Source organism: Crinia signifera, chromosome 6, assembly GCF_055691185.1.
Source record: "Crinia signifera chromosome 6, ASM5569118v1, whole genome shotgun sequence".
Lineage (NCBI taxonomy): Eukaryota > Metazoa > Chordata > Amphibia > Anura > Myobatrachidae > Crinia > Crinia signifera.
The window spans coordinates 278,134,431-278,158,848 of record NC_139222.1 but is presented as its reverse complement, the minus strand read 5'-3'; the positions used below and the strand labels follow the sequence as shown (position 1 = coordinate 278,158,848).

Sequence of the window (24,418 nt, the reverse complement as noted above, 5' to 3'; positions counted from 1 at the left end):
ATTTACCTGCTTCCACAGATTCTGCAGCAACGGGCCTTCTTGTCTTGGATGCGTGAGCACTTCGGGACGGACAATCTGTGAAAGGAAAGATGGGCAGCCATTATGTACCTTGCAATGGATAAGCATTTACGGCAAACATGCATTGAAATGACATTAATGGACAATACTTTCTTTGGTTAAGGACTACATTATTTAGTCCCCACATTATTTGACATCTGTTTTTTACCTGATTATTTTGTTAGAGTATTATTAAACTATTGTACACATGACAACTATTGGATAATCTGTGGTATGTAGGCATGGCAGCTAAACCACCAGTACACCTATGTGTTTTTGGCCACATACATGTTAGGCTGCTAGAAAGAATGTTACAGTGTTGATCAATATCAGCAGTTGTGGAACTACAAGGCCCAGCATTATGAGCAATTTGAAAGTAGGAGCAGGCAATTTATTGTGCATGACCTTGCTGGGCTATGTAGTTCCACAGCAGCACTTTACTTAGCATAACAATTCAAGTGAACATTACAGTTATAAAACATTGGCATGTATGTTTAAGATTGCATGTGGTCACACTTACCAGCTCTGGATGGCGTTTGCGGCCTATCAGTATCTGCCACGTGCATGCCAGGCAGGACCTCAGGGGGGATGATGCGCTTCAGCTTCACCTCATACGAATTGTAGCACACAGTGGTGGGGCTTCCTCCTCCAGTCTTGGTGGCCTCCTCCAACTCCATGGCCATTTTACTTTTCAGCTGCCTTTTGATGTCATTGAATCTCTTCTTGACATTTCTGACCAGGCGCTTGTGCTGACTTACAGCTTTCACCGCCTGGGTGATGTCCTTCCACATAGCCCTTTTCCACTGTGCTGTGGTCTTGTGGTGAGTTTTCCCAAGTAACCGGTCAAACACAGGCATGATAGCCCGGACAAGCGCAGCATTTTACTCGTAGGAAAATCTAACATTTCTGCCACTTTTTGTGCAGCCAGCTTCCACCTCCTCCTCCTCATTTTCTACTCAAGCCATGTACCCCTCCTCCTCCATGCCAGTGTCTTTCTCCTCCACACCTCCATCTACCTCCACCTCTGACATGTGGCCCTCCTGCAGCTGCTGTGGGGTATGGTCAAGGTCTTGGCTATAGAATGGGGATGCCAGCGGATCCTCCACCTCCTCCTGCTGGGATTGGACGAACAGGGCCTGGTCTGGGGCTGGCCTTGCTGTGGCCATGCTGCCTGCCACACTGCTGGCTCTCCCACTTGGCTGGCTGCTGCCACTGCTCCCTCTGCCACTGCTCCCTCTGCCACTCCTCACTCTGCCACCAACACCTCTTCCTCTACTCACACTGCCACTGCTCCTCTCCATGCTCCTTACTTCCTATCAAAGAGTGAAATGGCGCCAGTGCCCCTTTATATAGGGGGTGTGATGCATAATGGAGGGGACAGAGGTGGGCCAATAGGTTGGTGGGTTCTTAGTCATGCAGAGACAGTTTTGTAAATCGCACTCCAGTTGGTCCAAAACTCGCACATGACCGGCGGAAGAACTCGCACTTTTTTGTGACTTAAATTCGCACCACTTCGCCGCAAATCGCACCACTTCGCACTTTTCAGCCTCCAAAGCGCATCCCATTAAATATGCGAATTATAACAAAAAAATGCGATTTTAAAAAGGGCGAATAGCGGCGATGTGGTGCGATATAAAAACATGCGCATTTATCTCAACCCATAGAATGTCACCCATGGTCTTTTCACCTTTGCTGCGGGGAGAGTTAGTGGCCCATTTATCATGATCGCATTTACAATGCGATCTGGGCGGAATATTACCGCCCAGGATCGCATTGTAAAATGCGATGATATCGGGGCAATGTATCTATATTAAGGGCGCAGGGACAGGGCTCCAATAGGAGCCCGTCCCTGCGAAGCCCTAACCCGGAAGCTGGGAGGTCAGCGCATGCGCGGTTATGTGCTGACCCCCGCCGGCGCCGACCCCTCTTACCGCACTGCCCCAGGGGTGCAATGCCGGGCTGCCTGGCAGCTTCGCATCCCTTATAGAAACCTATGGGGGATGCGGCTGGCGGCGCTGCAGGGAGGATCACAGCTCCCCCTTTAATACATTTGGGGGATACTAAATATTTGCGGTGAACCCCCCGAAAACTGATGTTTTCGGGGATTTAACCGCAAATATTGCTTGATAAATGCGGCCCTTAGTGAGCCGGCCAGTCAGCACTGCTTTAGTGCCGCTCACTCTCTCCTGCTGCCCGTCCTGCACAGATTTCAGGTGGCCACGGGGACCCGTTACACCCTCTAATCTGGGTTAAATTATTCTATTTTTCAATACATGGGTTATATTAGACAATACACATAACACAATTTAACACAATGACAGTTGCCCTATGAGCTCCTCCCTGCAGCGCCGCCGGCCGCATCCCCCATAGGTTTCTATGGGGGATGCGAAGCTGCCCGATGTATGAACATCGGGCAGCCCGGCATCGCACCCCTGGGCTATCGCCATTGTAATGTGGCAATAGCCCATTGTAGCCTATGGCCCGAGCAGGGTAGTGCGGTAAGAGGGGTCGGCGGGGGTCTGCGCATAACCACAAATGCGCTGACCTTCCGGGTTAGGGCTTCGCAGGGACGGGCTCCTATTGGAGCCCTGTCCCTGCGCCCCTAATATTGATGCAGTGCCCCGATATCATCGCATTTTACAATGCGATCCTGGGCGGTAATATTCCGCCCCGATCGCATTGTAAATGCGATCATGATAAATGGGCCCCTAACTCTCCGTGACACTGTTCACCCCCGCAGCAAAGGTGAAAAGACCATAAGTCAGCCACGGTACCTGCGACTAAGGGACTGGGCACATCCAAGCCTCGGTCGCAGTAATAAAGTACCTAAGGTGGCTGAAAACATATGCTGCAAAGCCGTGAGCTGCAGCAGGTAAAAGCCGGAGGACGGCAATATATATATAAATAAAAGTCGCTAATTCCCCCGGTGGGACTTGTATAAAACACTACACGCCAGATTGTGGAAATATACTAAAGTTACACACTGCAGAGCCTCAGTTATATTAAATAACGATATCTGCAAGAAAATAGAACCACCAATATAGAAATCGCCTGGTGTGTACGCAAATGGGAAATCTGGCAATTCCACAGAAAAAAATGATACATTTGTAAAATCTTTAAATATACATTGGCAACATAGGTATTGGCAACACAGTAAAGCGATACACACTATCTCTGTACCTAAATAAAATTGTACTGACTACAACAATTATATAAACAAACAGACATACAGAGAAGAGTGGTGTTTATTACAAATTTATTTGCCATCCTGACAGCAATATACATATAAAAAAACACACAGGGACACTACATCCCTGCAAATAAAGGATTTAATAAGACAGTGGTCCGACACCATTTTAAAACACTTATTCTAAATTTTCTAATCTTTGTCACATCTGTCGCTCTATATATTTTAAATAATTTCACCTTTTTATTTGTAAAATGTATTAAAAGTTATATTTTATCATAAAGGACGCCTAGTGCACCCAAAAACACTTTATTTTCTCGTGTGCAGGGTCGGCGCTGGACGCTCAGCAGCTCCTGCAAAGCAGGGAGGCGCCATGGTGAGAAGGCGCACTCTCCCTGCTCTGCTGCTAAAGCTGCCAGCCCGGCCCCTCGCCTTCACTGTCTGCCTGATAGCCGCCCGCCGCAGCACTTGTCTGACAGCGCCGGGCGGCAGTGTGGAGAGTAGATGACTGAGAGATGGATGCTGCTCCCTGCGCCGGGTGCGCCCCGCTGTGTGCGCACACAAACCCTCCGATTCCGACTCCTAAAAAGTCCGCCTCCTGCCTCTATGTATAACAGCAAAGACAAGTGCGGTCACGTGACGTGACTCACGCCGGTGCCTGGCTGTTTCCCCCCTAGTCTCCTAGTACAGCCTATGCAGTGCGACGTGCTCGCTCGGATTTAATTTGTATTTATTTATAATATATGCTACTACTGTATTGACTGTGTTAGTTAGCTACTGGCTGCCGCAGCCTGTCAAATATTATGACAGGCATCCAGCGGCACCAGCAGCTCCCCTCACTCACCGACACAATGCCTGATATCATGATGGCCGCCCCCTACCCATTGCTCCCCAGGCTGTCAATCAAATGAGCAGCACTGCAGAGCCTTCTAACTTCTAGAAAGTGTCACTACTATGGTGGGCATTGTGTACATAGGTTATTACTTTGTAGCGTCATATGAAAAATGGGTACTACTGTGTGTGGTAATAATGTGAATAATGTAGACTGCTATGTGGTGTGAAAGAGATTAAGCTACTGTGTGGTGTAATATGAAATGTGGGTACTAGTGTGGCCATGCTACTTGTGAGAGCAAGCACTTTTTCTGGCGTGCGTGCCGAGAGGTATTTGAGGGCGCAATTTTTTTTTTTGCAGGAGGGCGCCAAACACCCTAGAACCGGCCCTGCTCGTGTGGTTGTGGATCTTACCAAAAGTTAAGGGTAGCACCTCTACAAACAAAATCAATAAAGGGCATTGATCCCAGATTTACAAAAATAAATAATATTGGAGTAAGGATTGTCCTTAATATATTTATTTAATCTGGTGCGGGGGTTCTCTTCATAAAATAACATTAGTGGTAACCGTCTATTTCCACACAAGTGCTTAATGATATCATCGTGCATATCGCTCAGTGTGTGCACACTATAACGTTAACGATGCGCGCTTCTATCCTCTGAATGTGCGGTATTTCAGAACTGATCAGTGGCAGCTCGTACCTTCTGGGGGGAGGGGCTGCCGCCATGCAGGCACAACCCTCCCCTTCTGCCACTGACCCACCGCTCCTCCTGGTCCCCACAGCGTTCCCGGCACCTGTGGACTGATGTTTAGACTGGACACAACTCATTGCAGGCTCAGGGCAGCCAGAGACTCACTCGGAGGTGCGATGGAAACCTTTTATTTGATGGTAATTTTACGAAAAGACCGCCGTGTGGGTGACCCGGGTCACGCATAATACAGCAGGTTTTATTTAATACCCTATTCTCATAAAGATCACGCACACTAAGTAGCCGTACCACTATGATTTTGCTTGTGGTCCTGACAAGACGTTCTAACCCCCCCCCCCTGCCAGGTGACCTTGGAAATGTGTCAGTGAGTAATGAGGACACATGTGCTACTGCTAGGTGGCCGGGGAAGAGTGTCAGTGATTAGTGAGGACTAGGGTGACCAACTCATCCCTTCAATCCGGGACACATATTAATTACACAGGTTCTGTGGCTGGCTTTCACCTGGTTTTAAACTGCCACACCTCAAGACTCCATTTCACCTGGTTTTAAACTGCCACAGAACCTGTGTAATTAATATGTGTCCCGGATTAAAGGGATGAGTTGGTCACCCTAGTGAGGACACCTGTGCACCTGCCGGGTGACCTGGTAAATATGTCAGTGAGTAGTGAGTACACCTGTGCATCTGGCGGGTGACTTGAGCAATGTTTCAGTGAATAATGAGTACACCTGTGCACCTCCCGGGAGATCTGAGCAATGTGTCAGTGAGTACACCTGTGCACCTCCCGGGTGACCTGACATATGTGAGCTCTTTGGGATCCTGATTCCTGAGGAGAGTGCGGCAATGGGAACCACTGCGGCATATACACATAGTATAGCACCACCTACAGGCGGCCAGCAGGTACTGCTCACACACGTACCAGGACCAGGACGAGCGGCTGCACTGGGGCGGAGTCCAGGCCAATCACGGGACAGAACAGACAAGGCCCGGATGCGGTCGCCATGGTGACGAGCGGAAGTCGGCGCGCCAGCTGCTAGGGCTAGGGGTCGGGAAAGATGGCGGCGGAGGCGGAGTACGAATCGGTGCTGTGTGTGAAGCCCGAAATCAGCGTGTACCGGATTCCGCCGCGGGCGTCCAACCGGGGCTACAGGTGGGTGTACCCGGGTCTTGCCACCCCCCATACATTGCACCCTATCATACCAAATACTCCGCCTCCCCCTCCCGTACAGTGCGCCCTGTCACCCCAAATACTCACCCTCCCCATACACTGCGCCCTGTCACTCCCAAATACGCCCCCCTCACCATACACTGCGCCCTGTCACCCCAAATACTCCCCCCTCCCCATACACTACGCCCTGTCACCCCAAATACTCCCCCTCCCCATACACTGTGCCCTGTCACCCCAAATACTCCCCCCTCCCCATACTGTGCCCTGTCACCCAAAATACTCCCCTCCCCATACACTGTGCCCTGTCACCCTTAATATCTCTCCCCCTCCCCATACACTTCACCCTGTCCCCCAAAATACTCCCCTCCCCATACACTTCACCCTGTCCCCCAAAATACTCCCCTCCCCATACACTGTGCCCTGTCACCCCAAATAATCCCCCCCATATGCTGCACCCTGACAGCACAAATACTCCCCTCTCCATACTGTGCCCTGTCACCCCAAATATCCCCATACACTTTCCCCTGTCGCCCAAAATACTCACTCTACCCATACCCTGCACCCAGTCACCCCAAATACTCCCCTCTCCATACACTGCGCCCTGTCACCCCAAATACTCCCCTCTCCATACACTGCGCCCTGTCACCCCAAATACTCCCCTCTCCATACATTGCACCCTGTCACCCCAAATACTCCCCTCTCCATACACTGCGCCCTGTCACCCCAAATACTCCCCTCTCCATACACTGCGCCCTGTCACCCCAAATACTCCTCTCCATACATTGCACCCTGTCACCCCAAATACTCCCCTCTCCATACACTGCGCCCTGTCACCCCAACTCTGTCCCCTCTCACCCCCACTTTCTCAGCCATCCCTCATACATTGCATCTTATCACCCCAACTACTCTACCTTCCCCCCCATACACTGCGTCCTGTCACCCCAAATTCCCTGCCCCCATACACTATGCCCTGTCGCATCAAAACCTCCTCCCAATACACTGCGCTGTCACCCCAAATACTCATCCGCCCCCATACACTATGCCCTGTCACCCCCAATACACTGCGCTCTGTCAGCCCAATAACCAGTCTCCCCCTTCTCTGTCTCCTCTTATCTCAGGGCCTCGGACTGGAAGCTGGATCAGCCGGACTGGACAGGGAGAATGAGGCTGACGTCCAAGGGGAAAGTGGCCTTCATCAAACTGGAAGACAAGGTCTCAGGTACATCAGAGGCCTCACATATGACCCAGATGGTGTCCCCCACCTGTCATCATCCCACCATAGCGCTGTGTCCCACCTGTCATCATCCCACCATAGCGCTGTGTCCCACCTGTCATCATCCCACCATAGCGCTGTGTCCCACCTGTCATCATCCAACCATAGCGCTGTGTCCCACCTCTCATCATCCAACCATAGCGCTGTGTCCCACCTGTCATCATCCCACCATAGCGCTGTGTCCCACCTGTCATCATCCAACCATAGCGCTGTGTCCCACCTGTCATCATCCCACCATAGCGCTGTGTCCCACCTGTCATCATCCCACCATAGCGCTGTGTCCCACCTGTCATCATCCAACCATAGCGCTGTGTCCCACCTCTCATCATCCAACCATAGCGCTGTGTCCCACCTGTCATCATCCCACCATAGCGCTGTGTCCCACCTGTCATCATCCCCCACGTAGCGCTGCGTCCCACCTGTTCTCATCCCCCACGTAGCGCTGCGTCCCACCTGTTATCACCCCCCACGTAGCGCTGTGTCCCACCTGTCATCATCCAGCCATATCGCTGTGTCCCACCTGTCATCATCCAGCCATATCGCTGTGTCCCACCTGTCATCATCCCCCACGTAGCGCTGCGTCCCACCTGTTCTCATCCCCCACGTAGCGCTGCGTCCCACCTGTTCTCATCCCCCACGTAGCGCTGCGTCCCACCTGTTCTCATCCCCCACGTAGCGCTGCGTCCCACCTGTTCTCATCCCCCACGTAGCGCTGCGTCCCACCTGTTCTCATCCCCCACGTAGCGCTGCGTCCCACCTGTTCTCATCCCCCACGTAGCGCTGCGTCCCACCTGTTCTCATCCCCCACGTAGCGCTGCGTCCCACCTGTTCTCATCCCCCACGTAGCGCTGCGTCCCACCTGTTCTCATCCCCCACGTAGCGCTGCGTCCCACCTGTTCTCATCCCCCACGTAGCGCTGCGTCCCACCTGTTCTCATCCCCCACGTAGCGATGCGTCCCACCTGTTCTCATCCCCCACGTAGCGCTGCGTCCCACCTGTTCTCATCCCCCACGTAGCGCTGCGTCCCACCTGTTCTCATCCCCCACGTAGCGCTGCGTCCCACCAGTTTTCATCCCAGTTATCATCCCCCACGTAGCGCTGTGTCCCACCTGTTGTCATCCCCCACGTAGCGCTGTGTCCCACCTGTTGTCATCCCCCACGTAGCGCTGCGTCCCACCTGTTATCCCCCACGTAGCGCTGCGTCCCACCAGTTATCATCCCAGTTATCATCCCCCACGTAGCGCTGTGTCCCACCTGTTGTCATCCCCCATGTAGCGCTGTATCCCATCTGTTGTCATCCCCCACGTAGCGCTGTGTCCCACCTGTTGTCATCCCCCACGTAGTGCTGTGTCCCAGCTGTCGTCATCCCCCACGTAGCGCTGCATCCCACCTGTTATCCCCCACGTAGCGCTGCGTCCCACCAGTTATCATCCCAGTTATCATCCCCCACGTAGCGCTGTGTCCCACCTGTTGTCATCCCCCACGTAGCGCTGTGTCCCCCCTGTTGTCATCCCCCACGTAGTGCTGTGTCCCAGCTGTCGTCATCCCCCACGTAGCGCTGCATCCCACCTGTTATCCCCCACGTAGCGCTTCGTCCCACCAGTTATCATCCCAGTTATCATCCCCCACATAGCGCTGTGTCCCACCTGTTGTCATCCCCCACGTAGCGCTGTGTCCCACCTGTTGTCATCCCCCACGTAGTGCTGTGTCCCAGCTGTCGTCATCACCATGTTGCGCCGCGTCCCACCTGTTGTCATCCCTCACGTAGTGCTGTGTCCCACCTGTTGTCATCCCTCACGTAGCGCTGCGTCCCACCTGTTGTCATCCCCCACGTAGCGCTGCGTCCCACCTGTTCTCATCCCCCACGTAGCGCTGCGTCCCACCTGTTATCCCCCACGTAGCGCTGCGTCCCACCAGTTATCATCCAAGTTATCATCCCCCACGTAGCGCTGTGTCCCACCTGTTGTCATCCCCCACGTAGCGCTGCGTCCCACCTGTTATCCCCCACGTAGCGCTGCGTCCCACCAGTTATCATCCCTGTTGTCATCCCCCACGTAGCGCTGTGTCCCACCTGTTGTCATCCCCCACGTAGCGCTGTGTCCCACCTGTTGTCATCCCCCACGTAGCGCTGCGTCCCACCTGTTGTCATCCCCCACGTAGCGCTGCGTCCCACCTGTTCTCATCCCCCACGTAGCGCTGCGTCCCACCTGTTCTCATCCCCCACGTAGCGCTGCGTCCCACCTGTTCTCATCCCCCACGTAGCGCTGCGTCCCACCTGTTCTCATCCCCCACGTAGCGCTGCGTCCCACCTGTTCTCATCCCCCACGTAGCGCTGCGTCCCACCTGTTCTCATCCCCCACGTAGCGCTGCGTCCCACCTGTTCTCATCCCCCACGTAGCGCTGCGTCCCACCTGTTCTCATCCCCCACGTAGCGCTGCGTCCCACCTGTTCTCATCCCCCACGTAGCGCTGCGTCCCACCTGTTCTCATCCCCCACGTAGCGATGCGTCCCACCTGTTCTCATCCCCCACGTAGCGCTGCGTCCCACCTGTTCTCATCCCCCACGTAGCGCTGCGTCCCACCTGTTCTCATCCCCCACGTAGCGCTGCGTCCCACCAGTTTTCATCCCAGTTATCATCCCCCACGTAGCGCTGTGTCCCACCTGTTGTCATCCCCCACGTAGCGCTGTGTCCCACCTGTTGTCATCCCCCACGTAGCGCTGCGTCCCACCTGTTATCCCCCACGTAGCGCTGCGTCCCACCAGTTATCATCCCAGTTATCATCCCCCACGTAGCGCTGTGTCCCACCTGTTGTCATCCCCCATGTAGCGCTGTATCCCATCTGTTGTCATCCCCCACGTAGCGCTGTGTCCCACCTGTTGTCATCCCCCACGTAGTGCTGTGTCCCAGCTGTCGTCATCCCCCACGTAGCGCTGCATCCCACCTGTTATCCCCCACGTAGCGCTGCGTCCCACCAGTTATCATCCCCCACGTAGCGCTGTGTCCCACCTGTTGTCATCCCCCACGTAGCGCTGTGTCCCCCCTGTTGTCATCCCCCACGTAGTGCTGTGTCCCAGCTGTCGTCATCCCCCACGTAGCGCTGCATCCCACCTGTTATCCCCCACGTAGCGCTTCGTCCCACCAGTTATCATCCCAGTTATCATCCCCCACGTAGCGCTGTGTCCCACCTGTTGTCATCCCCCACGTAGCGCTGTGTCCCACCTGTTGTCATCCCCCACGTAGTGCTGTGTCCCAGCTGTCGTCATCACCATGTTGCGCCGCGTCCCACCTGTTGTCATCCCTCACGTAGTGCTGTGTCCCACCTGTTGTCATCCCTCACGTAGCGCTGCGTCCCACCTGTTGTCATCCCCCACGTAGCGCTGCGTCCCACCTGTTCTCATCCCCCACGTAGCGCTGCGTCCCACCTGTTATCCCCCACGTAGCGCTGCGTCCCACCAGTTATCATCCAAGTTATCATCCCCCACGTAGCGCTGTGTCCCACCTGTTGTCATCCCCCACGTAGCGCTGCGTCCCACCTGTTATCCCCCACGTAGCGCTGCGTCCCACCAGTTATCATCCCAGTTATCATCCCCCACGTAGCGCTGTGTCCCACCTGTTGTCATCCCCCACGTAGCGCTGTGTCCCACCTGTTGTCATCCCCCACGTAGCGCTGCGTCCCACCTGTTATCCCCCACGTAGCGCTGCGTCCCACCAGTTATCATCCCAGTTATCATCCCCCACGTAGCGCTGTGTCCCACCTGTTGTCATCCCCCACGTAGCGCTGTGTCCCACCTGTTGTCATCCCCCACGTAGTGCTGTGTCCCAGCTGTCGTCATCACCATGTTGCGCCGTGTTCTCCCTAGGGTAACATTTCTGGGCAGTCCACCAGGCAATAGATGCCCTGACGTCTGGCATTTGCTGACACCGGGCACTCTTACCAGTTAGAACTTGTTGCAGGCAGATGCTGATTGCAGGCGGACTGCCCGATAGGAAGATGTAACTGACACAGCCGAGCTACACCGCCATCAGCATCATATGATTTTCCCATCAAGCACTCTGTGTCCGCCTGCGACAAGTTCTAATTGGTGAGAGTGCCGGTTGCCTGGTCACGGTGCTCTGTGCAGGGAGTGGTGCACTTCCTTATGACGGATATGGCCTGGCTGCCCCGCCGTGTGCCGCTTCACCCGACACTGCACCTTGCACATCACTGGGTAGTGAGTGACTCCCTTAGCCCTCCTCCCCTGGTCTCATTCATATAGCAGTATTGGCAGGAATGAGGATATGCAGTGACATCGTCAAGTAGCCCAATTGTTAGGAAAAAGATACATAAATAATTATATTTTACAAACAAAGCTGTCCTGCCAACTAGTGTGAGCCTTCTATGGCAGGGCAGTAATTGTGTCAGTGACAGACTAAAAGTGCGTACACACGGGGCGATTTTGTATAATATTGCGGGAAATATGGCGGCTAAGCGACCATATTGCCCACGATGGGAGTGTGCACCGGCGATATATCGCTGGGTGCGCGCTCTTGTTTTTACCCCTGTAGTGATCGCTGGTCGCAGGAACATGCTCCTGCAACCAGCTGATTACCATCTCTGGTCGCTGATGAAAAGGAGAAACTGAGCAATATATCTCCCCCGTGTGTACGGGGCTTAATTGTGCACTTTATTATTGCGAAGACCCCCACCCGGGTACTTCTTGATGCCACCCGGCTGGTAAAAAATTCTGGGAGAACACTGTCCTACTTTTCATCATCCCCTTGTGGTGCCGTGCCCTAACTGTCATCAACCCGCTGTTGCACTGTGTCCCAGCTGTCTCCTCCCCCCGTGGTGCTGTGTCCCAGCTGTCGCCTCCCCCCCGTGGTGCTGTGTCCCAGCTGTCGCCTCCCCCCGTGGTGCTGTGTCCCAGCTGTCGCCTCCCCCCCCCCCCCCGTGGTGCTGTGTCCCAGCTGTCGCCTCCCCCCCCCGTGGCGCTGTGTCCCAGATGTTGCATTCCCCCTTCTCCTGTGGCGCTGTGTCCCAGATGTTGCATCCCCCCCCCCCCTTCCCTTGTGGCTCTGTGTCCCAGCTGTCACCTTACCCCCTGTGGCGCTGTGTCCCAGATGTTGCAACCCCCCCTCCCTTGTGGCGCTGTGTCCTAGCTCCTTCATCTTCTCCACCCACACACCGTAGCTCTGTGTCCCATCTCAGTCATTCCCACAGTAACACTGTGTCCCTGCTCCTCCACCCCCCTCTCCATAACTACCTCCATCCCACTATCACTGTGGCACACAGTCTCTGCCATCCTTTTCTCCACTTTCCTACGGTGTACCCTCATTGGTCGCTAACACAGGGCACAGTGTCCCTTCCCATCGCCCGCTGAGGCACTGTACTGTCCTTCCCTCCTCTCCTGCCCCTGGGTCCCTCCCATCCATCAGACACTGTAGAGCTCCACCATCTCCCACCCCCAAGGCCTTATGTTCCCCTCAAACACACGATCGGAGACTTCATCATTTGACATTCTCCACAGTTGCTTAGAAAGTAGCGGATTATAAAGTCCGGACCCTGCAGCCAGTCCCAGAGGCCAGATCAGTACTTGCAGACTCCATAGGAACATCATATACAGGACCCTACAATATACACTTCTAACTGGACATCACGGTATTGCAGCTAGGGAGAGGGTTGACACTACCAAGCCCCAACAGCACATCATGTTGCAGTGTAAGCTTGCAGACTCCGCTGCTGTATCGGCCAGTGCCTAGAGATCCATAACTCCTTTCCGTTATTTCTCTATTTAATTAGGTGCATGCATAAACAGCTTCTAATCCGTGGATGGGATCGATAACATCTCTTCTCCTAGACCGGGCATATTGCCTATCCATGCTGTCAACGCTGGGCTTGAAGCAAGACAGGTGTACACGGGCTCTACACTGGGCAGCAATGCCTAACTCTCAGTAATGTCCTTATTTCTCACTCAGGGGAGCTCTTCGCTCAGGCCCCAGTTGACCAGTTCCCGGGAATTGCAGTGGAAACCGTGACTGATTCCAGCCGTTACTTTGTCCTCAGGATCCAGGATGGAAATGGTATGTATAATGAGGGCGGGGGTTAGTATGTAAATGAGGGAAGATCCTGGGAGCTGCTGCTCTGCATTGGATGAATCCGTGTGACCCCGCCTCTCCTCTCCTGCAGGAAGAAGCGCTTTTATTGGCATTGGGTTCTCAGATCGGGGCGATGCTTTTGACTTCAATGTATCTTTACAGGATCACTTCAAGTGAGTGGGAAGCGAAGTGCTGTCCTGGGGCTAGATCTCCACCGGGTCCTTTTGTTAAGAACATCCTATGCTATAGACTTCACTGCAATCCAACATTATCTGCAATGGATCTTTGGGACATGACCCAAGTGGGATATAAGGGTGGGGTTTAATAAATTCACAACCTTACAGGCTCCTCCCATTCTGGGCCAGTTGTCTTGCCATCAGGTCTGAATAAGGCCCTCAGTACTGACTATTTTCTGTATTAGTACCGCAGTCTGCACATAGATGGCGCCAGTCTGCGCGTAGATGGCACCAGTCAGCGTTCCACTCTGTAGAATTGCAGGTTGCCAGCTCCTAGCATTTTGTAGGGACTCCTCGCCTCTCACAAATGACTGACCATGACCTGTAATCCATCACAGGTGGGTGAAACAGGAATCTGACTTCTCCAAAGAGCCCCAAGGACAAGACAATCACCCCAAGCTGGATTTGGGGTTCAAAGAAGGACAAACGATCAAGCTGAACATTGGGGTACGTGCTGCAAGGTTACAATGAATGTATTATACATGCGTTTGCTGCACTAAATGTGGCACTGGCAGTTCTTGGTCTTATTAAATGTGAACATATTACTTATGCGCCTGTTTATGCGGGATACATATGATGTCCCAGCGGTCAAACGACTCACCCTGGCATCTCGATAAGGGGCTCTGTAAGTGACTTATCCCTCTCCTCCTTACACCCCCCCCCCCCCCCCCACAGCCAGATCCTAGCCTTCTAAGTGCCTAACCTTCCCCACCGACTAACCCTGTCGTCATCCCCAAGTGCCTACACTTTGCAAACCCAGCCTGCAACATGACAGTTAGGAGCTGGTTGGCTGGTGTGTTACCACTGGATACTTCACCAGACTTAATACATCTTCCCCATGGCGCCTTACTCCATACATTCATGTACAATTTTCCTGTAATCTGATTTTCTTTCAGCAAACTAAGAAGAAGGACGGTTCCTGTAAGCCTCAGAGGAACGCAGGTGCTGGTGGACTTGCTTTGCTGCCTCCTCCTCCTGGGGGGAAAATCTCAGCACCCACTGTCCCTGTGACCACTGTACCTGTTGCTAATCACATCGATCCTCCACACCTGCCACCAAGCAACACCTCCCCCAGCCCAGGTATCAGATAATACTTTTCCTCCAGTGTATAAAACCCTTCCCCCAGCCCAGGTATCAGATAATACATATCCTCCAGTCTAGATGACCCCTCCCCCAGCCCAAGTATCAGATAATACATATCCTCCAGTCTATATAACCCCTCCCCCAGCCCAGGTATCAGATAATACTTTTCCTCCAGTGTATATAACCCTTCCCCCAGCCCAGGTATCAGATAATACATATCCTCCAGTCTATATAACCCCTCCCCCAGCCCAGGTATCAGATAATACATATCCTCCAGTCTAGATGACCCCTCCCCCAGCCCAAGTATCAGATAATACATATCCTCCAGTGTATATAACCCTTCCCCCAGTCCAGGTAACAGATAATACATTTCCTCCAGTCTATATAACCCCTCCCCCAGCCCAGGTATCAGATAATACTTTTCCTCCAGTCTATATAACCCCTCCCCCAGCTCAGGTATCAGATAATACATTTCCTCCAGTGTATATAATCCTTCCCCCAGCCCAGGTATCAGATAATACATATCCTCCAGTATATAACCCCTCTCCCAGCCCAGGTGTCAGATAATACATTTCCTCCAGTCTATATGACCCCTCCCCCCGCCCAGGTATCAGATAATACATATCCCGCAGTGTATATAACCCCTCCCCTAGCCCAGGTATTAGATAATACATATCCCCCAGTCTATATAACCCCTCCCCCAGCCCAGGTATCAGATAATACATATCCTCCAGTCTATATAACCCCTCCCCCAGCCCTGGTATCAGATAATACATATCCCTCGGTGTATATAACCCCTCCCCTAGCCCAGGTATCAGATAATACATATTCTCCAGTCTATAACCCCTCCCTCAGCCCAGGTATCAGATAATACATATTCTCCAGTCTATATAACCCCTCCCCCAGCCCAGGTATCAGATAATACATATCCTCCAGGCTAGATGACCCCTCCCCCAGCCCAGGTATCAGATAATACATTTCCTCCAGTCTATATAACCCCTCCCCCAGCCCAGGTATCACATAATACATATCCTCCAGTCTATATGACCCCTCCCCCAGCCCAGGTATCAGATAATATATATCCCTCAGTGTATATAACCCCTCCCCTAGCCCAGGTATTAGATAATACATATCCTCCAGTCTATAACCCCTCCCTCAGCCCAGGTATCAGATAATACATATTCTCCAGTCTATATAACCCCTCCCCCAGCCCAGGTATCACATAATACATATCCTCCAGTCTATATGACCCCTCCCCCAGCCCAGGTATCAGATAATATATATCCCTCAGTGTATATAACCCCTCCCCTAGCCCAGGTATCAGATAATACATATCCTCCAGTCTATAACCCCTCCCTCAGCCCAGGTATCAGATAATACATATTCTCCAGTCTATATAACCCCTCCCCCAGCCCAGGTATCAGATAATACATATCCTCCAGGCTAGATGACCCCTCCCCCAGCCCAGGTATCAGATAATACATTTCCTCCAGTCTATATAACCCCTCCCCCAGCCCAGGTATCACATAATACATATCCTCCAGTCTATATAACCCCTCCCCCAGCCCACGTATCAGATAATACATATCATCCAGTGTATATAACCCTTCCCCCAGCCCAGGTATCAGATAATACATATCATGCAGTGTATATAACCCTTCCCCCAGCCCAGGTATCAGATAATACATTTCCTCCAGTCTATATAACCCTTCCCCCAGCCCAGGTATCAGATAATACATATCCTCCAGTCTATATAACCCCTCCCCCAGCCCAGTTATCACATAATACATATCCTCCAGTCTAGATAACCCCTCCCCTAGCCCAGGTATCAGATAATACATATCCTCCAGTCTATATAACCCGTCCCCCAGCCCAGGTATCAGATAATAAATATTCTCCAGTCTATATAACCCTTCCCCCAGCCCATGTATCACATAATACATATCCTCCAGTCTATATAACCCCTCCCCCAGCCCAGGTAACAGATAATAAATATTCTCCAGTCTATATAACCCTTCCCCAGCCCAGGTATCACATGATACATATCCCTCCGTGTATATAACCCCTCCCCCAGCCCAGCCATCAGATAATACACATCCTCCAGTCTATATAACCCCTCCCCCAGCCCAGGTATCAGATAATACATATCCTCCAGTCTATATAACCCCTCCCCCAGCCCAGGTATCAGATAATACATATCCTCCAGTCTATATAACCCCTCCCCCAGCCCAGGTATCAGATAATACATATCCTCCAGTCTATAACCCCTCCCCCAGCCCAGGTATCAGATAATACATATCCTCCAGTCTATAACCCCTCCCCCAGCCCAGGTATCAGATAATACATATCCTCCAGTCTATAACCCCTCCCCCAGCCCAGGTATCAGATAATACATATCCTCCAGTCTATAACCCCTCCCCCAGCCCAGGTATCAGATAATACATATCCTCCAGTCTAGATGACCCCTCCCCCAGCCCAAGTATCAGATAATACATATCCTTCAGTGTATATAACCCTTCCCCCAGTCCAGGTAACAGATAATACATTTCCTCCAGTCTATATAACCCCTCCCCCAGCCCAGGTATCAGATAATACTTTTCCTCCAGTGTATATAACCCTTCTCCCAGCCCAGGTATCAGATAATACATATCCTCCAGTCTAGATGACCCCTCCCCCAGCCCAAGTATCAGATAATACATATCCTCCAGTGTATATAACCCTTCCCCCAGTCCAGGTAACAGATAATACATTTCCTCCAGTCTATATGACCCCTCCCCCCGCCCAGGTATCAGATAATACATATCCCTCAGTGTATATAACCCCTCCCCTAGCCCAGGTATTAGATAATGCATATTCTCCAGTCTATAACCCCTCCCTCAGCCCAGGTATCAGATAATACATATTCTCCAGTCTATATAACCCCTCCCCCAGCCTAGGTATCACATAATACATATCCTCCAGTCTATATGACCCCTCCCCCAGCCCAGGTATCAGATAATATATATCCCTCAGTGTATATAACCCCTCCCCTAGCCCAAGTATCAGATAATACATATCCTCCAGTCTATAACCCCTCCCTCAGCCCAGGTATCAGATAATACATATTCTCCAGTCTATATAACCCCTCCCCCAGCCCAGGTATCAGATAATACATATCCTCCAGGCTAGATGACCCCTCCCCCAGCCCAGGTATCAGATAATACATTTCCTCCAGTCTATATAACCCCTCCCCCAGCCCAGGTATCACATAATACATATCCTCCAGTCTATATAACTCCTTCCCCAGCTATCAGATAATACATATCCTCCAGTCTAGATGACCCCTCCCCCAGCCCAGGTATCAGATAATACATATCATCCAGTGTATATAACCCTTCCCCCAGCCCAGGTATCAGATAATACATATCATCCAGTGTATATAACCCTTCCCCCAGCCCAGGTATCAGATAATACATTTCCTCCAGTCTATATAACCCTTCCCCCAGCCCAGGTATCAGATAATACATATCCTCCAGTCTATATAACCCCTCCCCCAGCCCAGGTATCACATAATACATATCCTCCAGTCTAGATAACCCCTCCCCTAGCCCAGGTATCAGATAATACATATCCTCCAGTCTATATAACCCCTCCCCCAGCCCAGGTAACAGATAATAAATATTCTTCAGTCTATATAACCCTTCCCCAGCCCAGGTATCACATGATACATATCCCTCCGTGTATATAACCCCTCCCCCAGCCCAGGTAACAGATAATAAATATTCTCCAGTCTATATAACCCTTCCCCAGCCCAGGTATCAGATAATACTTTTCCTCCAGTGTATATAACCCCTCCCCCAGCCCAGCCATCAGATAATACACATCCTCCAGTCTATATAACCCCTCCCCCAGCCCAGGTATCAGATAATACATATCCTCCAGTCTATTTTCCCTCCCCCAGCCCATGTATCACATAATACATATCCTCCAGTCTATATAACCCCTCCCCCAGCCCAGGTAACAGATAATAAATATTCTCCAGTCTATATAACCCTTCCCCAGCCCAGGTATCACATGATACATATCCCTCCGTGTATATAACCCCTCCCCCAGCCCAGGTATCAGATAATACATATCCTCCAGTCTATAACCCCTCCCCCAGCTCAGGTAACAGATAATACATATTCTCCAGTCTATATAACCCCTCCCCCAGCCCAGGTATCAGATAATACATATCCTCCAGTCTAGATGACCCCTCCCCCAGCCCAGGTATCACATAATACATATCCTCCAGTCTATATAACTCCTTCCCCAGCTATCAGATAATACATATCCTCCAGTCTAGATGACCCCTCCCCCAGCCCAGGTATCAGAGATGACCTGACCTCCAGTTTATAGAACCCCTCCCCCAAGTATCTGCCTAAGCCACACTCCATCCAAGCCCACGCCTCATTCTGGCCGTAGAGCTACATTAAAGTGTTGGCTTTAACCTGGAAATCTAAAGCGGCCATTATAATATTATAATGAGGTATATAGTCCGGCCTTCTTTGCAGTATTGCCGTTTTCCATTTCCATGTGAAACCGCCGATAAGCTTCAGTTTACAGAAAACACCGCTTAGTAAATCTCGCCCTTTGCTTTGTGCTTATGGTGGTTTTAATTTCATCTCTGCTTCCTCCTCAGATATCTTGCTAGATTTGGGTTCCCCACTGCCAGCACCTAAAGCAGCTACGGCCTCTGCGGACCTGTGGGGTGATTTCAATACTGCCAGCAGGTGAGAAAATGTAGGCCCACCAATGGGTCCAGGTGACCATCCCAGGTCCATTTAAAAGCAGGAAAGTTACCCGGGTTATTAGGCCTAAGGCTAATGGTGGGCAGAACTTTGTGTGCCCATATATAGCGGTGTATGGGACCTGGCATTTATATACAGGCAGGATTAGCTGGGTGGGTAGGAAGTCATTATGCGGACAGTCAGAATCCCGGCGGTCACAATCCCGACTGCTGGCATTATTGCCAGCCGTAATCCAGCGAACGTGGGTCTATTTTCCCTTGTGGGGGTTCATGACCCCCTATAGAGGGGGAATAGAACCTTGCGGGGAGCAAAGCATGCTACCGTGCCCGCAGTGACCCCGTAAGGAGTCTCGTTCTGCCCCCCTTATTGTAGCAGCTGGGATACAGCTGTTGGGATTGTGACCGCCAGGATCTTGACTGTTGGCAAATCATACTGAACACACTGGGTGACCCCTTGCCTGGCATGGGTTGTGTGACCTGGATACCCTACTGTATTCGGGGAACCACCAGGTACAGACAGTGCCCATGTGTAGCTAGTCTCAGTAAGGTGATGGTGGCGGTACTCTCCACTCACTTCCCAACCCTGGTCCTCAAGTACCCCCACCGGTGCACATTTTCCAGGTCTCCACACAGAATCACAAGTGATATAATTAGCTCCACCTGTGGATCTTTTAAAATGTGCCTGAATAATCTGTACACCTACTGGGTGACTTGGAAAACGTGCACTGTTGGGGGTACTTGAGGACCTGGGTTGGGAACCACTGCCCTACAAGGTGCCAGCTTTGTCCGTTATTATGAAGCTCACCCTTTATTGTATATAAGATGTGGTACAGGGACCTGCATTCTCCTGTTACATTCAGCATATAGGGTCTAACATTCCTGGCAATGGGTGTGGTACAGGGGTTCCGACAGTCGGGATGCAACAAAGCCCCTTGCAGGCACGGTGGCTCGCTACCTATTCTATTCTCCCTCTATGGGGGTCGTGGACCCCCACGAGGGAAAATAGCGGGTGACCGTCGGGCACCCGTCTGTCTGCGTTTTGACAGTCGGAATCCCGACTGTCGGGACTGCGTCCGGCACCCCCTGGCAATAAGGGGATTACCTACTTGATGTGAGACAGCCAAAGGTGATAATGCAGCAGCCAATCAGCTCCTAACTGTCAAGTTACAGGCTGGGATTGAACAATGACAGTTAGATGCAGACTGGCTGCTGAATACATCTTCCCTTGTGCCCTTTTAGATGGGAGTAGGCTGGGAGACCCTGTGTACCGTCCAGCAGGCTTCTTTCTCCCCCTGTCGTAGAACTACAAGTCCTAGCATGCTGCCACTAACATCTGCTGCTTGCTCTGTCCTCATACTTGGTGTTTCTCCTGCCCCCCAGCAGTCTGTCCTCTCAAGCTCCGCAGTCTTCTAGCTGGGTACAGTTCTAACTCCTGCTGCTGCGAGTCTTCCTTTCCCTCTTCTGGAGAACCGACAGCGCCCTCCGCTGGCAGGAACTACAGCCACACGGCCGTAACGCGTATCATTGTGACGTCTCCACCTTCTCTGTCTCCGTGGTACCCCCAAGAGGACAATGTCGTGCATCTCATTTTCTTTCTGCCAAGCCTGTCCTCCTCGCTCCTCCCCTCCACCCCTGCCTGCACCCTCTCTGTTACCGTATCATCGCTTCGTTGTCAGTCCTCCGTTATCATTCCAGGTGCATGCAGGGTAATAATCTGACGATGGTAGCTGGCATAGCTACCCCCATAGTTACTGTATGCAATGAGGGCAGACTAGTAGTGCAGCTGCCCTCAGTGTACAGGAGCCATTGGCCCCCCCAATATCAGTATGTGTCAGACCCCCTACAAGGCTCTTCCACTGAATCATGCAGGGAAGTCTTCCGTCTGGGGGTTTCGGACTTGGTTTTACTTTTACCGAATATTGAAAGACATTGTAAAGAATAAACCTTTCCGTCCCGCGATTGGATCATTGGGTTTTTGGCTAGACTTTCCCTTTCTGAATAGAAGTGGGGGGTTACTCCTGCAGGTTGTGGGATTAGGGACTCAGGTGCGGTAGGGTCATTTAGATTTGTGTACTTTGTCTTGTGTATCATGAAACATATTTATTACATAATAATCCTTATGGAATAAAGGAACAAACTGTATATAATATCAATAAATTAAATGTATCATCTCTGCTTGTGTCATTGCGTCGATCTTAATGCGCCAGACGGTTCTCTAGATCCACCTGAAGAAATTCTCCAGGACATGCTGGTACTTGTAGTGCCTTTCTCTGCACTTCATTATGCGGTATTAGATGAAGAATAGTAATCCTACGCTCATTTCAATTAAGATCATTTGTTTTATTATTACAAAAATTGTACATAGGAGTAATATACATGATGGTGTAACAGAGCGATATCGCTGCAGGACATTCGGTGTGAAATATGGAACTTCAGATATTACATCGCGTTGTATGCAGCAAAACCTGCACAGGTACCGTCTATAACAGTGATGGCTGACCATGACACTCCAGCTGTTGAACTTCACATCCCAGCATGCCCTGCATCAGTTTTAACATGGCCAAATAGTACAACTGTAGCAGGGCATGCTGGGATGTGTAGTTCAACAGCTGGAGTGTCAAGGTTAGCCATCACTAATATGCAAATATCTGCATGTGGCCTCAGGAAAACGGTAGTATATTTCTATAATCTTAGTATGTAAGCTTAGAGCTCCCACCCCTACCTGTGACGTCTGCTGTCCGGGAGACAGGAACTGCTGCGCATTTATCCGCTACCCCTGCTCGTACAGGAGACAGGAACTGCTGCGCATCTATCCGCTACCCCTGCTCGTACAGGAGACAGGAACTGCTGCGCATTTATTCGCTACCCCTGCTCGTACAGGAGACAGGAACTGCTGCGCATCTATCCGCTACCCCTGCTCGTACAGGAGACAGGAACTGCTGCGCTTTTATCCGCTACCCCTGCTCGTACAGGAGGCAGAAACTGCTTCGCTTTTATCCGCTACCCCTGCTCGTACAGGAGACAGGAACTGCTGCGCATCTATCCGCTACCCCTGCTCGTACAGGAGACAGGAACTGCTGCGCATTTATCCGCTACCCCTGCTCGTACAGGAGACAGGAACTGCTGCGCATCTATCCGCTAGCCCTGCTCGTACAGGAGACAGGAACTGCTGCGCATCTATCCGCTACCCCTGCTCGTACAGGAGACAGGAACTGCTGCGCATTTATCCGCTACCCCTGCTCGTACAGGAGACAGGAACTGCTGCGCATCTATCCGCTACCCCTGCTCGTACAGGAGACAGGAACTGCTGCGCATCTATCCGCTACCCCTGCTCGTACAGGAGACAGGAACTGCTGCGCATTTATCCGCTACCCCTGCTCGTACAGGAGACAGGAACTGCTGCGCATCTATCCGCTACCCCTGCTCGTACAGGAGACAGGAACTGCTGCACATCTATCCGCTACCCCTGCTCGTACAGGAGACAGGAACTGCTGCACATCTATCCGCTACCCCTGCTCGTACAGGAGACAGGAACTGCTGCGCATCTATCCGCTACCCCTGCTCGTACAGGAGACAGGAACTGCTGCGCATCTATCCGCTACCCCTGCTCGTACAGGAGACAGGAACTGCTGCGCATTTATTCGCTACCCCTGCTCGTACAGGAGACAGGAACTGCTGCGCATCTATCCGCTACCCCTGCTCGTACAGGAGACAGGAACTGCTGCGCTTTTATCCGCTACCCCTGCTCGTACAGGAGGCAGAAACTGCTTCGCTTTTATCCGCTACCCCTGCTCGTACAGGAGACAGGAACTGCTGCGCATCTATCCGCTACCCCTGCTCGTACAGGAGACAGGAACTGCTGCGCATTTATCCGCTACCCCTGCTCGTACAGGAGACAGGAACTGCTGCGCATCTATCCGCTACCCCTGCTCGTACAGGAGACAGGAACTGCTGCGCATCTATCCGCTACCCCTGCTCGTACAGGAGACAGGAACTGCTGCCCATCTATCCGCTACCCCTGCTCGTACAGGAGACAGGAACTGCTGCGCATTTATCCGCTACCCCTGCTCGTACAGGAGACAGGAACTGCTGCGCATCTATCCGCTACCCCTGCTCGTACAGGAGACAGGAACTGCTGCGCATTTATCCGCTACCCCTGCTCGTACAGGAGACAGGAACTGCTGCGCATTTATCCGCTACCCCTGCTCGTACAGGAGACAGGAACTGCTGCGCATCTATCCGCTACCCCTGCTCGTACAGGAGACAGGAACTGCTGCGCATTTATCCGCTACCCCTGCTCGTACAGGAGACAGGAACTGCTGCGCATTTATCTGCTACCCCTGCTCGGACAGGAACTGCTGCGCATTTATCCGCTACCCCTGCTCGTACAGGAGACAGGAACTGCTGCGCATCTATCCGCTACCCCTGCTCGTACAGGAGACAGGAACTGCTGCGCATCTATCCGCTACCCCTGCTCGTACAGGAGACAGGAACTGCTGCGCATTTATTCGCTACCCCTGCTCGTACAGGAGACAGGAACTGCTGCGCATCTATCCGCTACCCCTGCTCGTACAGGAGACAGGAACTGCTGCGCTTTTATCCGCTACCCCTGCTCGTACAGGAGGCAGAAACTGCTTCGCTTTTATCCGCTACCCCTGCTCGTACAGGAGACAGGAACTGCTGCGCATCTATCCGCTACCCCTGCTCGTACAGGAGACAGGAACTGCTGCGCATCTATCCGCTACCCCTGCTCGTACAGGAGACAGGAACTGCTGCGCATCTATCCGCTACCCCTGCTCGTACAGGAGACAGGAACTGCTGCGCATCTATCCGCTACCCCTGCTCGTACAGGAGACAGGAACTGCTGCGCATTTATCCGCTACCCCTGCTCGTACAGGAGACAGGAACTGCTGCGCATCTATCCGCTACCCCTGCTCGTACAGGAGACAGGAACTGCTGCGCATCTATCCGCTACCCCTGCTCGTACAGGAGACAGGAACTGCTGCGCATTTATCCGCTACCCCTGCTCG

General features: G+C 52.1%; 1 protein-coding gene across 2 annotated transcripts; it reads left to right on the top strand.

Moving 5' to 3' along the window:
- The first annotated feature begins 5,775 nt into the window (after positions 1-5,775).
- NECAP1 (NECAP endocytosis associated 1) lies at positions 5,776-21,559 on the top strand. Of its 2 annotated transcripts, none has more exons than XM_083149734.1 (8): positions 5,776-5,934; positions 7,071-7,171; positions 13,182-13,286; positions 13,393-13,474; positions 13,876-13,984; positions 14,434-14,617; positions 19,281-19,371; positions 20,772-21,559. In XM_083149734.1, the coding sequence occupies exons 1-8, from the start codon at positions 5,840-5,842 to the stop codon at positions 20,815-20,817; spliced, it is 813 nt and encodes a 270-aa protein (XP_083005860.1). In that variant the 5' UTR covers positions 5,776-5,839; the 3' UTR covers positions 20,818-21,559. The 2 variants fall into 2 exon arrangements, with proteins under 2 accessions (XP_083005860.1, XP_083005859.1); XM_083149733.1 differs by having other exon boundaries at positions 20,769-21,559.
- Positions 21,560-24,418: the final 2,859 nt, after the last annotated feature.